Source organism: Notolepis coatsorum (assembly GCF_963971535.1).
Source record: "Notolepis coatsorum genome assembly, chromosome: 11".
Classification (NCBI taxonomy): domain Eukaryota; kingdom Metazoa; phylum Chordata; class Actinopteri; order Aulopiformes; family Paralepididae; genus Notolepis; species Notolepis coatsorum.
In genome coordinates, this window is record NC_140175.1 from 69,400,785 (window position 1) to 69,416,606 (window position 15,822).

Sequence of the window (15,822 nt, forward strand, 5' to 3'; positions counted from 1 at the left end):
ATGGGGGACCCTGATGTAAACAAGACGAAAGTCTTTCTCTGGTCTGCATCCCCTTAACAATTGTGTGTATTGAGCTGTACTGTACTGTACCCATTCTGCAATCTGTTAATAAAGTTTTCAATCAATCAATCAATCAATGCTCTATCTAGTCCTACCTTCAACTACACAGCTGTATTTCAGGGATACAATGACTGTTATTACGTGAAACAGCATTAGACTGTAGCTGTGTTGTGGCAACATGTTTAATGACAAGGACAATGTCAATGACCTTTGGTTTTAGTAATGCCAATGTGAACACCAGGTGTGAAATATGGACGGGTCTTAGACCACTTGATTGACACCTGAGACCCCCTGGAAGCCTCAGCAGCAACATCAACAGGGTCTCTGGAAAAGGTCCGAAATGTCAAGCTCATGTCCACTATACAATGGACTGCATTTATTATGGCATTATTCAATTTGCAAAACGTTATTCTCACATATGAATACATAAAAAGAAAGTAAGAAATAAGTGTTGCCTCTTGGTGGTGTGGATTCTGTTGCAGGGCGTAGTTACCTCATGGTGTACTGTACGATGTTAGCCTTGGTCACGTGTGTCCAAAGTGTGTATAGTCTAGTCCAGTGGTTCTCAAACTACGGGTCGCAACCCAAATTGGGGTGGCGGGTAGGTTGCGCATTGGAAAGTAAAAAAAAAAAAAATTAAATACATTATTATTTTTTATATTCTGGCAACATATTTTGGCTAAATATGCCTCGTTTTATAAATGTGTATTGATAACATAGTGATGTAATTAGATTTTCTATAATAAATAAATATACATGATCAAGTTCAATAACATGGGCTTTTATTTTGATATTCCTCAATTCCACATTGAAATTACGCAATACATTAAGTGTGGGGTCCCCAGAAAAATCCTAAATAAAATGGCGTCTCGGTATGAAAAAGTTTGAGAACCACTAGTTAGGTCTAGTCCATTGCCTTGCATGCATGAAATTCTTGTTTTCATACTGAATCTAGGCTGGTAAAGCTATGCCTCCTAAAGTGTGCAAACGGAAGTACAGGAAGTACCGGCTACAGGCTTTCCGGTTCCGGTCAGCCCAGATCTGAAACAAAGAATGAAGCAGACGCTCGTAAATCTCGAAAACAAGAAAATGGAGTTATCAGCGGACATTTTCAACAAAACAATTATAGAAACGTGTGAAGTGCACAATATTTCCTCGTTTAAGCCACTGCAACGGCTTTGCCTGAAGAATTTGCTACATGACCGGGACATTCTCGCTTGTCATGTCTGAATCTTACAGGATTAATAAATGAAAATGAAATAATTATTCAAGTTAATTAACGTTCACTTTCAACGAGTGTGTCCAAAGGGACAGTCTCCTAAATCTCCCAGCCTTTTGTACATGTATCGTGAGGCTGGACGAGGCGGCGATAATGAGGTTGTTTCTGGGGGGAATGCATTTTCATGAACACCGTGTCGTGATTGGTACGTTCGGAGGCAGCTTCGAGGCACACTTTCAGCCGTAGTGCTTTACCAGTCTTTATCTCACGGAGGAAATAAAACCGGGAACGAGGTTATACTGAATCTGTGGAAGACTTCAGTTTAACACTGAAGCACTAGCCCTATGTCTAGGCAGGCAGCACTAGCCCTATGTCTAGGCAGGCAGCACTAGCCCAGTGTCTAGGCAGGCAGCACTAGCCCAGTGTCTAGGCAGGCAGCACTAGCCCAGTGTCTAGGCAGGCAGCACTAGCCCTGTGTCTAGGCAGGCAGCACTAGCCCTGTGTCTAGGCAGGCAGCACTAGCCCTGTGTCTAGGCAGGCAGCACTAGCCCAGTGTCTAGGCAGGCAGCACTAGCCCAGTGTCTAGGCAGGCAGCACTAGCCCAGTGTCTAGGCAGGCAGCACTAGCCCAGTGTCTAGGCAGGCGGCACTAGCCCAGTGTCTAGGCAGGTAGCACTAGCCCAGTGTCTAGGCAGGCAGCACTAGCCCAGTGTCTAGGCAGGTGGCACTAGCCCAGTGTCTAGGCAGGCGGCACTAGCCCAGTGTCTAGGCAGGCAGCACTAGCCCAGTGTCTAGGCAGGCAGCACTAGCCCAGTGTCTAGGCAGGCGGCACTAGCCCAGTGTCTAGGCAGGCAGCACTAGCCCAGTGTCTAGGCAGGCGGCACTAGCCCAGTGTCTAGGCAGGCAGCACTAGCCCAGTGTCTAGGCAGGTGGCACTAGCCCTATGGTCATCACGACACTGTATGGTGCGTGAACGCACATCGATGCCAAGTGTGGAAACGTTCAATTCGGCCGACATTGAGTTGAATGGCTGGCGTCCATATCTGCTCATCTGCATACAGTGTTTTCTGATCTCGGTAAATACTGCACCTATGAACACCTTGTGAGGTCATGACTAAGATATTAACATAAATAAATAATTCTAAATTATATATATGCCCATACATTTCGTCCATACCATTTCTATTATGCCACAGTACAGCCACTTCCAGGGGGCTGTTCGGCTAGATCAAGGAAACTGGATAACAACTGTGCGTCTCTTGGAAATACACACAGTTAAATAGTTAAATATTCATCGATTTAAGCAGAATGATCGACACAAAGAATGTTTTCAAGTTGACCCAATGTTGTACATTGAAAAATATCACATAGTAAACTATAGGAGCCTTTGAACCAGGGGGTGGGGACAAAATGCGAGGTCACTTCTGCGGTCTATTATGGCCCTGCTCTGATCTGGAAGATTTAACAAGTTCATCGGAATAAAATAGCTTATCTGGAACTAGTGATGAGATTAGATTCATTATGATCTGTGATGGAAAACTGCTTCTAGATCAGAACTCTCAGAGGTTTCAGATTAAGCTTCGCTAATGTACCTCAGACACAAAGGTCCACTCAGTAAGCTATTTGATAGTTTGGATTGTCCATTCAGCTCATTCAGCATAATTCTATGTGGTTTGAGTCTTAATATCTCACTGAGGGGACCTTTAATAAAGCAGTATTGTCCTTTAAATCATCACACCCATTCTCTCTGGATGGTATTGTCTCTTATTCAGATGATTCCATATCCCTCTAAAATAAAAAGGCATCTCACACATCTCAAGCCAGAACCACTGATACAAAATGTTTGGCCATTGCAGTTCCCAGAGGAGCCATGTTACAGTATAGTTTCTTGGGTCCAGAGGGACAAGAGGAGCAACATGACTGTCAGCATGTAGGGCAGGAAAGGTCAGTATAATGGACTGCAGCAGAGATCGTGGCTCAGGGGTAGAGCGGGTCGTCCAATGATCGAAGGGTTGGTGGTTCGAATCCCGCTCAAGCCCATGTCCATCCGACTGCCGTTGTGTCCTTGGGCAAGACACTTAACCTACTTGCCTCGTATGAATGTGTATGCATGTGAATGAATGTTGGTGGTGGTCGGAGGGGCCGTAGGCGATGATTATTCGCCACGCTTCAGGGCACGGTATGACTGTGTATGAACGAATAATTTACTCTGTAAGCGCACTGGGGTGTCACGAAGAGCGCTATATAAATCCAATCCATTATTATTATTATTATTAGTTTGGCCATCACAGTTTTCAGTGGCAGCCATGTTGGCTCCTCAAACCTGCTGCATGACCATTGCTAAAAACTGACAATTCTATCAAAGATGTGGATATGTGGGATGATCATACATTCAAAGATGGCCAATGGGATACAAATGGAATAGTCTTCCTGTCTCCAGTAAGCACATCAAAGCGGAAATTAAATTGTCTCGCTTGTTTGTTAAGTCTCTGGCTCCATGTCAATTGATTTTAGAATGTTGGACATCTCACTATGAATTACGAAGGGAACTGTTACGTATTTAGAGCCAACCAGGACAGGAAACCAACCGCTTCCTCCTTTGGCCACATGTGGCTGATGGATTCATAAATTCAGCACTTTTGTTATTCTAGTGGTCAAACTGATTTTTAAAATAGAAAAAAATGTCTGTTTGTTCATCTTCCACATAGGGTAGACAAACGTATCAGCCACAGGTGGCTGCTGTTAATTTCTAGAACATCTTAATGGCACACATAAAAACGCTATTCATCAATGGCTTTCGGTCCTGTTCTCTAAGTTCTCACACTTCAACTCTTCAACTGTACTAGACTTCACCGCTATTTTCCTAGTCCCGCGGTCGTTGCCGTCGTAGCAGTGAGGCCTTTCTTCTGCGCCGACGAGAGGGTGTTGGATTTAGAGATCTGCATGATGATCACTACGACGATGATAACGACGAACATTCCAATTACTACGGCGATTAGCTTCTTCTTGTCCTTCAGGCTCTGAACCCAGCTGGCTTTCTTCTTCTTCACCTTAGTGGAAGTCTTCTCGAAGTTCTTACTCTGAGAACACACAAGACATGCATTTATTAAACCAAGCAAAGGTTTTCACATTCATGCCATTGTCCCAGGAAAGGCTTTTACTTAGATTTCATATGTTTCTTGTTTGATTGTTTGTTTATTTTTCTTGGTAATAGGCTGACTACATTTGTGGAACCTCTGGGAACCAACAGCCTGATATGAATATGAGTGTTTGGTCAGTACATCTCCCCACCCTCCGCTCTGCAGTAAACAAAAAGAAATGTCTGGTATCCTGTTCCCACTTTATCAGGAGCGAGAACTCCACACTGAATGGTCTGACAAAAATAATAGTTTTAAGCAAATAATGTGCTTGAAGCAAGTTTACTAAACAGGTGAAGCACGTATAATAACCTGCCAGTACAGTAAGCAAATTTGACTTGGCAAGATTTCTTGAAATAATAAAAAAATTAGGGCGGCTGGGTAGCGCAGCGGACTAAGCGCCTGCCTACCACCGCAGATACTCTGGTAATGAATCCAGCTGTCAGCGGTACCTCCGGTTTGGTCGGTCGTCCATACTAACACAATTGGCAGTGTTAGCGGGTGGGAAGCCGGTGGGGTGTGTAACTGTGTATCCTGGTCGTTGTAAACAGCGACTCCTACTGGTCGGTCGGGGCGCCTGTTCAGCAGGGAAAGAATCTTGGGGAGGTAGTGTGAGCCTCCCACGCGTTACACTCCCCCAGTGAGAGTCCTCGCTGTCAGGTGAAAAGAAGCGGCTGGCTGACTCCACATGTATCGGAGGAGACATGTGATAGTATCTATCAACCCTCCCTAGGCAGCGCGGTCAGGTGGCGTAGCGGAGATTGTGCTCGTCACCAATGCAAGAGGCTGCGGTCTCGACTCCCGGAGAGTCAGCATTGCCTTGGCTCGGGCTGATCGCTATACTAACTCGTTTGGCTGCGTTAGGGGGAGGGGAGCCGTGGGTGGGTCCTGGGCGTTGTGGACAGCGACCCCTACAGTTCGGTCGGGGCGCCTGCTCAGCAAGGGTAGGATCTGGAGAGAGGTAGTGTGACCTTCCACACGTTACACTCTCCCGGTGAGAATCTGCGCGGCCAGGCTGGTTGCCGGCTGGCTGCACATGCGTCGGAGGAAAGCATGTGACAGTCTCCGGCCTCTCGGACCAACAGTAGGGGAAAGTGCGCAAAAACCAGGAAGGGGGTTGGGAATTGGCATAACGACTAACAGTGGGATGGGAGAAAAATCGGAAAAAGAAGGAGGGGGAAAAAGATAAAAAAAAAATAAAAAATCCCTAGGCCAGCAAGTGGAGGGGAAATGCGCGCAACGACCAGGAAGGAAATTGGCATAACGACTAAATTGGGATGGGAGAAAAGAATACGGAAAAAAAGGGGGAGAAAAAATAGATTAAAAAAATTATAATAATATACAAATTAAATATATATATATATATATTTAGGGTTCTCTCTCCTGATTGAGATTTTCTTTATTTTCTGTTTACTGCATTCACCTTCAGTGTGTGAATGTGTGAGTGAATGGGTGAATGTGAGGCATAAGTTGTAAAGCGATTTGGATAAAAGCTGTTATATAAATGCAGTTCATTTACCATTTGATTTGGCTTTTAAACACATGTGAAAACACACATTCTCTTTCACCTTCTCTTTGAGCTGCTCTGCCCTCTTGTCCAGCTCAGTGAGTTTCTCAGACCGTTCTTCCGTCTTCTGCAGGTTCTCAACCATCAGCACCTTCACCTCCTCTGCAGCCTCCTGCACCTGCTCTACTCGACCTCCACCAGACTGAGTAGGAAATGTAAGAATCAACATTATCCTTTTTATGACCATGGTTTAGGAGGACGGCCCAAATCAGTTTTTGTGAACACAAACTTCCGAAATTGCCTTGCTCCGCTATGATCAGTGGGGGAGACACAAGATGAAAATAACTTTAAAATACAATAATTCACTTGTGATTTTTATGGCCCAATCATAAAGTAGACATTGGTAAACACAAACTTCAAAAGCTGCCTTGCTCAAAATTGTAAAATACTATTACATTTAAGAATTGTATGTAATAATTCTATGATATTCAGTATGGTATTGTATTCTATTTAATATAATGGTATTCTAGGTGGCAGAGAGGAGGATGACACACCACAAACCACCTTAGCCAGTCCTTTGTGCCAGTAGCCATCAGAACTTGAGAACCGTTAGGACTGTCTGACTCTTAATACTAAACACTGCACACTTGACGTGTTACATTCATCTAGTCTTTATTTATTATTTATCACCAACACTGCAATGACTTCAAAAATATCTGAGAAGTAATTATGCTAATTTTAGGTCACAAGCTGCGATTATCAATTGCATATCATGGTTTATGAAAACAGGAATGGATGGAGATTGTACAGTATAGAAACACCAACTGATGAAACTCACCACATCATCAGCATTTCAATCAAATGTGCTGACTTTCATGGGTTTATGTGGCATTTTTAATTATACATTTTCAGATATACAGGAAGTGGTGAATCTGAGGGAAAAAAAGGGTCGGCTACCAAATACTTCAGTAATTGTAAAGGATTATGCAGAGTAAAGCATCACTTTTGTATCAAGGCAAGAATAGTCTGGATCACAGGATATAGACTGTGGCTATAAGCATGCCATTGACCGACTATTTCAGTCAGACTTCTCCCCTTCCGCTATCTGTGACATTGTTTTGCAAGGGCCCTGTCGCTGCATCCTGGGCTTAGTATCAGGATGATTATGATTGGTTTAACCCTTCGTCGGTAGTGTGATAGTAAAGGGTTAACCTTCTGTAGTGTGGCAGTGAAAGGGTTAACCTGCTGTTGTGTGGCAGTGAAAGGGTTAACCGTTTGGTAGTGCGGCAGTGAAAGGGTTAAAGAAATACAAACAAGCTAGAGTGTTTCCCCCCCTATACTATAGCAGAATGATAACAGGTTCAGCCAGACCTCTCTCTGATCTCTACCTTATCATTTAATTGAGCTGTAATTAACACAACACATGTCCCCGATGACATCACTGGTGGCCATATTCAAACTCATTCACTCTCAGTAACTGTCAAACTAAATGAATGTGCGCAAAACAAATTTTTTAGACGTGTGTAATAAATAATAAATCTGCATTGTTTTTGGTGAAGTCTATCCAAGTGTGACCCATTTCTGTTTTTCCTACCCAGACTTCGTGGCTGAGCTCCGCAGGGTTTTCCACCACCCAGCCCGTGGCCAGGACCCTGGAGCCCGGTTGGGTACCTTCCGGCAGGGCAGTGGCGGGGTCACTGACTACGTGCTGGAGTTCAGACTGGCGGCAACGGAGAGCAGTTGGAACGATCAAGCACTTCGTCTCACCTTCATGAGGGGGCTCAACGACGCAGTCAGGGACCAGCTCGCGACCCGTGAGGAACCTCAGTCCCTCGAGGACCTGTTCAGCCTCGCCATTCGCATCGACGGACGCCTCCAGGAGAGACGACGTGAGAGAACCCGACAGGGACCTCCAGAGGTACTCCGGACCCCCCGTACTCGTGACGGTACTGCGGGTCGCCCTGCTCCCAACACGACTGGTGGCTCTTTCCCCTCCCGTTCGGTGCCCGGAGAGGAACCCATGCAGCTGGGACGTTCTCATCTTAGCCAAGCTGAACGGGAGGCGAGGTTCAGGTCCGGCCTTTGCCTCTACTGCGGTCGGGATGGACACGTATCGTCAACTGCCCCACCCGGCCAAAAGACCAGGCTCGCCGGGACCCCGGGAGATCCTGGTGAGCCGTTTTTCTCGTTCCCAGAACCGTGCACCACCTAGCTGTCTGATGAGCGTCACCCTGGCCTGGGCGGATCAACGGGCTACGGTGGAGGCACTCATTGACTCGGGGGCTGACGAGAGTTTCCTAGACATCGAGTTTGCTACCCGGGCCAACATTCCACTTGAGGACCTAGTGAGGCCATTGGAGGTATTCGCATTGGACCAACACCGCCTGGCTGACATCACTCAACGCACCTGCCCTGTCCTGCTCACCATTGCTGGTAACCACGTAGAGAGACTCCAGTTTTTTATCACCAGATCCCCTCTTGTCCCAGTAGTCCTGGGCCGGCCCTGGCTCGCGCTGCACGAGCCCCACATCGCCTGGTCCTCCGGTACCATCAAGGGGTGGAGCTCCTCCTGTCATGCCCAGTGTCTTCAGGCGGCGTCCTGTCCCTCGCCCCGGAGATCCGTTTGTGAGCCGCCTCCGGACCTCTCGACCATACCCCCCGAGTACCACGACCTCATGGAGGTTTTCAGTAAGTCCAGGGCTCAGGCCCTTCCGCCTCACCGGCCTTATGACTGTGCCATCGACCTCCGCTCAGGGGCTCCCCTTCCCGGCAGCCGCCTCTATAGTCTGACCGTCCCGGAGAAGGCAGCGATGGATCAATACATCTCTGAGTCCTTGGAAGCAGGACTCATTCGGCCTTCCTCCTCTCCTGTGGCGGCCGGTTTCTTCTTTGTTGGGAAGAAGGACGGAGACCTTCGACCCTGCATCGACTATCGCCAGCTCAACGAGATCACCATTAAGAACAAGTATCCTCTACCTCTCATGAACTCCACCTTCGAGCCTCTCACCCAGGCTACCGTCTTTACCAAGCTGGACCTCCGGAGTGCCTACCATCTAGTCCGTATCCGAGAGGGCGATGAATGGAAGACCGCCTTCAAGACTCCCAGGGGCCACTACGAGTACCTGGTGATGCCGTTCGGCCTCACCAACGCTCCGGCGGTATTCCAGGCGCTCATGAACGACGTCCTTCGTGACATGCTGGAGGAGTTTGTGGTAGTATACCTAGACGACATCCTCATCTTCTCCAAGACCCTCGAGGAACACATCCAGCATGTCCGCCGTGTGCTGGAGCGCCTCCTCCACAATCGGCTCTTTGTCAAGGCGGAGAAGTGCCGATTCCACTCCGACTCCGCTGATTACCTGGGCTTCATCGTGGAGAGAGGCTTGACCCGAGCTGATCCTCGCAAGATCCGGGCCGTGGAGGAGTGGCCGGAACCCACCTCTCGGAAAGAGTTACAGAGCTTCCTCGGGTTCGCCAACTTCTACCGAAGGTTCATCCGGAACTACAGTCAAGTGGCGGAACCGCTTACCAGACTGACCTCTCCCGCCCTGCCGTTCGACTGGTCCCCAGCGGCGTGTGCCGCGTTCCGCTCCCTCAAGAAGAGGTTCACTTCCGCCCCGATCTTGCTCCATCCAGACCCCAAGAGACAGTTCATCGTAGAGGTGGACGCCTCGGATACTGGACTGGGAGCTATCTTGTCCCAGCGGTCGGCAACAGACCAGAAGGTACATCCGTGCGCCTTCTACCCGCGTCGGTTCCTCCCTGCCGAGAGGAACTATGACATCGGCAATCGGGAGCTGCTGGCGGTTGTGGCTGCCTTGGAGGAGTGGCGTCATTGGCTAGAGGGGGCCGAGGAGCCATTTACCATTTGGACGGACCACAAGAACCTGACGTACATCCGTGCTTCCAAGCGCCTCAATGGCCGGCAGGCAAGATGGGCCAGCTTCCTCAGTCGGTTCGACTTCTCGCTGACGTTTCGCCCTGGTTCCTGCAACACGAAGGCCGACTCCCTGTCCCGGTTACACTCCAAGGGGGCTCCAACCACTGAGGACCCGACTCCCATCCTCCCAGAGGCCAGGGTGGTAGGAGTAGTCACCTTGGGCATCGAGGGGGTGGTAAGGCGTGCCCTACGCTTCCATCGCGCTCCAGGCAATGTACCGGTTCATCGTCTCTTCGTCCCCGACTCGGTCCGGTCCCGGGTCCTCCAGTGGGGCCATACCAGCCGGTTCGCCTGCCACCCGGGCGTTCATCGCACGTTTTCCTTCCTGGCTCGTCGATTCTGGTGGCCCACCATGAGGAACGACGTCAAGGAGTTCGTACTGGCCTGCGCAGTCTGCGCCCGCAGCAAGGCCTCCCACCAGGCACCCTCCGGGCTATTGCAGCCGCTTCCCATTCCGAGCCGTCCTTGGTCACACGTGCCTTCTGACTGTGGTGGATCGGTTCAGCAAGGGGGTTCACCTCGTGGCCCTTCCCAAGCTTCCCTCGGCGGCCGAGACGGCGGACCTCCTGACACGCCACGTGTTTTGCCTCCATGGTTTTCCCCAAGACGTCGTCTCGGACCGGGGGCCCCAGTTCACTTCCCAGGTATGGCGGGCTTTTTGCAAGGGATTGGGGGCAACGGTCAGTCTTTCCTCTGGTTATCATCCCCAGACTAACGGACAAACGGAGAGGATGAACCAGAGTGTGGAGTCTGCTCTTCGGTGTGTGGCTGCCGAGAGACCAGCTTCTTGGAGCCGATTCCTTCCCTGGGTCGAGTACTCCATCAACTCCATGGTCAGTTCCGCCACCGGCCTCTCACCCTTTGAGGTATCCCTGGGCTACCAACCCCCTCTTTTCCCTGCACAGGAGACGGAGGTGGCAGTTCCCTCCGTACAGGACCACCTCGACCGGTGCCGTCGGGTCTGGGAGATCACCAGGACCGCGCTGCTCCGGTCATCAGAGCGCGCCTGTCGTGGGGCTGACCGGCGCCGGGTTCCTGCGCCGACGTACCACCCTGGGCAGAGGGTGTGGCTTTCCGCAAGGGACCTTCCACTTCGGTCCTCGGCCAAGAAGCTTAACCCCCGGTTCGTCGGACCTTTTGAGGTTCTGAAGGTACTCAGTCCGGCGGCGGTGAGTCTTAAGCTTCCTGCGTCCATGCACATTCACCCCGTTTTCCATGTGTCCCGGGTTAAGCCTGTCTCTCTCAGTCCCCTGATGCCTCCTGCTCCGGAACCACCTCCTCCCGAGATGGTGGACGGTCACCCCCAGTGGCAGGTCCGCCGGTTGATGGGCGTTCGACGGCGGGGTCGGGGGTTCCAGTACCTGGTGGACTGGGAGGGGTACGGTCCGGAGGAACGGAGCTGGGTCTCCCGCCAGCTCATTGTGGATCCCGGCCTAATCACCGACTTCCATCGTGCCCATCCGGGCGAGCCTGGTCGCCGGGTGGCTCCCGTGGAGGGGGGGGTACTGTGAGGTTTGGTCCGCTCCCCGCCACACGCTCCGTTCCTTTAAGGTACTTTGTTGATTAATTGCATTCCCCGCCACACGCTCCGTTCCTGTAAGGTGCCGTGTTGATTGGTGCTTTCCCCGCCACACGCTTCTGGAGCAAGTATCAATTTCATCCCGCAGCTGTCACAGCTTGTAATCAGCGCCCTGTGGCTTTATATACTCTGATCCCCCTACTATCGATGTTGGATCGTTCTGAATTACTCCTGCATTTGCCTGCCTTCCCCGTCGCTGTTTCCTGTCTTTTGCTCTCCAGGACTTTCGTGGAGAATCCCTGTGGAGAACCTGGTTCCCCGTTCGGAGCTGCGCCTCGTTATCTGCCCGCTTTACGCGTTGCGCTCTGGTGAGTTTTTGGAAACAGTTCTTTTTGGATCATCAGTTTTTTGTGTGTTTGTGAAACACCGAAGAGATCCCGTTTTTGTTTGTACTGTTCTCACCTATTTTTGTGTTGGATTTACACTTTGGATTACCGTATTGTTTTTTCTCTGGACTCTGCTAACTTGTGTGTGGTACACCGAAGATCAAGTCACTTGGATATATACTGGATCAGTCACCTCTCTGCTTCTGTTGTGCGCTGGGCTAACTCTGATTTCTCTCTCTCTCCGTTTCCACCGGGAGTGAAAGCTGGGAGGATCTGCAGAGCCGCTTCAGACGTCACAAGCCAATTCCTCACCACCACCTACTGGGAGTATCTGCAGAGCCGCAACAATCTTCACATGCCAGATTCCCCGTTTGTTCGGTTGCTCAACTTCATTCCATCTTGTAACTCTGAAAATAAATACGCCCTTGCTTTGGCTAACTCTGAACAACTCTCTCTGTGCCGTTGCGTTTGAGGTCGGTTACAAACCCTAACACCAAGTCCCTGAAAGGTTTACTTGGACTCTGGAGGGTGTGTGTGTGTGCGTGTGTGTGTGTGCGTGCGTGTGTGTGTGTGTGCGTGTGTGCTTGCTCGTGCATGTATTGGTGTGTGTGGTGATTTAAAAGGAGATAAAGAAACCATTGAAATTACTTTTTGAAATCCCCCTCATTAACGTTGATCTATCTATCTACTGTATCTATCTATCCATCCATCTACTACTGGTCTATTGAAGGTTCCAAACCACAGCCTAAAGAGAATCAGGGACGCAGCCTTCGCAAACTATGCACCAAAGTTATGGAACACTATGGACATTAGGGAAGCTAGATCTATAAATATCTTCAAAAATAAGCTAAAGACGTACCTCTTCACCATAGCCTTTTAATACACTCCGCTGCTGATTGTACTGATTATTACACTATTTTACTCTGTCCATTCTATTTTACTCTTTTATGACTTTTATCACAGGTTCTAAACTGTCAGGTATTAAACTGTGTGGGTATCAAGCAAGAAGAATGACTGTCAGGCTTTAAAACTGTGTAGGGCAGTGTTTCTCAACTGGTGGGTCGCGACCCAAAAGTGGGTCGCGGGGCCATTTTGAGTGGGTCGCGGATGTGTGTGTAGAAAAATATATATATATTTTTTTTTTATATACTTTTTTTTCTTTTTTTACTACCTATCTTTGTGAAAGTGGCTTCTCAGCTCTGGTCCAGCTGGAGACAAATCAGAGGAACAGATTGGACATTGAGCATGACCTCAGAGTTGCTTTGTCTACCATCACCTCAGACTTTGAGACTCTTGTCAGGAGCAAACAACATCCCCAGTTATCCCATTAGTTCCCTGGGATGTTAAGCTAAGAAGTCTGCTAAGAAGGATATATTATTTATTATTATTATTTTATTTCATTGTGTTTTTAGCCCTAGTTGCACTTTTGTTGCAACCCCAGTTATCCCATTAGTTCCCCCAAACTTACCGTAGGTATGTTATGTTAAGCTAAGAAATCTGCTAAGAAGCATATATTATTTATTATTATTTTATTTCATTGGGTTTTTAGCACTAGTTGCACTTTTGTTGCAACCCCAGTTATTCCATTAGTTCCCCCAAACTTAGGTATGTTACATTAAACTAAGAAATCTGCTAAGAAGCATATATTATTTATTATTATTTTATTTCATTGGGTTTTTACTTTTAGCCCTAGTTGCACTTTCGTTGCACTTTTTCGAGTTTATTTCATGTTTTTAACAGTGCATGAAAGATTGTGTATTACTGCAACAAAGAACATTTAAATTAATCATAGTGGTTAAAAAATGTGGGTCGCGACTTAATGACTAAGGAAAATGTTGGGTCCCGAGGCTAGACCAGTTGAGAACCACTGGTGTAGGGGACCCAGACCTAGAACTGCGCCCTGAGAGAGGGAACTGCGCCCTAAGAGGGATGTTTGCCCTGAGTGGGAGGGTCAAAGAGTCAAAGTGCGTATCAAACAGGAGGGAAGACTGTCAGGTTTTAAACTGTGGATACCAAACAGAGAAGGTAAAGACGACTTTAAACTGTTAAACAGTAATCCAGAACAATTTTATTGCACTGTAAAAAAACTGTTATTTTATATGGCTGCACTTTATGTGCTCATTTTATGTCTATTATATTCTACTATTTGATTGCACCGCACTATTGCACTATTTTACTCCGTCTATTCTATCTTATTTTTTTCATTATTGTCTATTTTTAAAACTGAATCAAACCATAAACAAGGTGGCCTATCATTCTATGCCTGTCTTTTTCTGTTGTAAAGCACTTTGAGCTGCAATTATTTTATGAAAGGTGCTATACAAATAAAGTTTATTATTATTATTATTATTATTATTATTATTATTATTATTATTATGATTATGATTATTATTATTATTATTATTATTATTATTATTATTATTATTATTATTATTATTATTATTATTATTATTATTATTATTATTATTATTTATTATTATTATTATTATTATTATTATTATTATTATTATTATTATTATTATTATTATTATTATTATTATTATTATTATTATTATTATTATTATCCATCCATCCATCTATCAATCATCTATCAAGACAGAATAAGAAATGTTATTACTATGATACTCAGCAGTGTTTCTTTGAAAGAATATAAAACATAATGCAAAGACAATTATGCAACAGTGCATCTCGCGAGTTAAAAACAATTATTTGAGGCAGAAACAAAGGACCTAACATTACAAGGGCAAGACTTTGAGAACAATATAGCCTATGTCTTGTAGCGAGGACAGCAGCAGTAGCCATAGCCTTAAGCTCAAAGAAGCAAACTTGATATTGGAGGTTTCGAATCCATGAATCAATAATGAAATCTGGTGGCTAGAGAGTTGCTCATGGTGCTTCCTCCCCTTAAGTACCAGTGATGTGCACTCGAGCAAGGCACTAAACCCACAAAATACTCCAGTGCAGTGTGCCAACAGCACAAGGCTGTAATACTGCACCCTCATACTGTGTGTGTGTGTATGTGTGTGTATGTGTGTGTGTGTGTGTGTGTGTGTGTGTGTGTGTGTGTGTGTGTGTGTGTGTGTGTGTGTGTGTGTGTGTGTGTGTGTGTGTGTGTGTGTGTAGGTGTGTGTAGGTGTGTGTAGGTGTGTGTAGGTGTGTGTAGGTGTGTGTGTGTGTGTGTGTGTAGGTGTGTGTAGGTGTGTGTAGGTGTGTGTGTGTGTGTGTGTGTGTGTGTGTGTGTGTGTGTGTGTGTGTGTGTGTGTGTGTGTGTGTGTGTGTGTGTGTGTGTGTGTGTGTGTGTGTGTGTGTGTGTGTGTATGCCCCTCCTTCCCACAAGCCGTTGCTGCAGAAACCACTCAGTCTTACTCTTAAGTTAACCTAACCTGGTTAGTTATGCAATGAAATATTTTTTTTTAAATAAATACTGCACCTCCATCTTGCTACTACTGTGACCACAATAAACCAGTCAACAAGCTTTGCATTAAGTCAGATGAGACAAAATCAGTTATCAATCAAAGAATCAATAGCAGAAACTGAAAAGTGACTGAAGTTGAATAACAACTTTTCCCACAACTTGTCAAATAACTACAAACTTTGCTTTAGGGCAATTCAAAAACGAAAGCAGTCAATATAGTTTGACCTTGCAGCTTACCATGTTTAAGGAAGAGCGGCACTGAGGAATGAGGAACCTTTCCTTGGTCTGTCAGGGCGAAGTCCAAATGAGAGCAAGAGAGAGAGCAAGAGAGAGAGCAGAGGTTTTCTCTGGTATGTGCCAGCGTTTATGACTCCTCTCATTGTATGTGTTTAGACAACAGGCAGCTTTCCTTGGAGGAGTAGGAGGGGGGGGGGGGGTCGGGGAGGAAGAGGGGAGGGGGGGGAGGAAGAGGAGGGGAAAATGAGGATGAGAACAGAAGACAAGGAGCTCAAAACAAGAGCAGAGATTATGTACAATACAAATAATTACGGTATCGTAAAATGTGAAACATAAAATATATGATACAGAGAAGGTTATTTATTGATTCAAAATTCATGTAAAAGGATTTCATATAAGTACC

General features: G+C 47.0%; 1 protein-coding gene across 2 annotated transcripts; it reads right to left on the reverse strand.

The window, feature by feature from the left end:
• Positions 1-669: 669 nt before the first annotated feature.
• LOC311236540 (uncharacterized protein) lies at positions 670-15,551 on the reverse strand. Of its 2 annotated transcripts, XM_084324222.1 has the most exons (4): positions 15,420-15,551; positions 5,984-6,124; positions 4,101-4,358; positions 670-1,101 (listed from the first exon to the last, which is right to left on the reverse strand). In XM_084324222.1, the coding sequence occupies exons 1-3, from the start codon at positions 15,420-15,422 to the stop codon at positions 4,134-4,136; spliced, it is 369 nt and encodes a 122-aa protein (XP_084180348.1). In that variant the 5' UTR covers positions 15,423-15,551; the 3' UTR covers positions 670-1,101; positions 4,101-4,133. The 2 variants fall into 2 exon arrangements, with proteins under 2 accessions (XP_084180348.1, XP_084180347.1); XM_084324221.1 differs by lacking the exon at positions 670-1,101 and having other exon boundaries at positions 2,120-4,358.
• Positions 15,552-15,822: the final 271 nt, after the last annotated feature.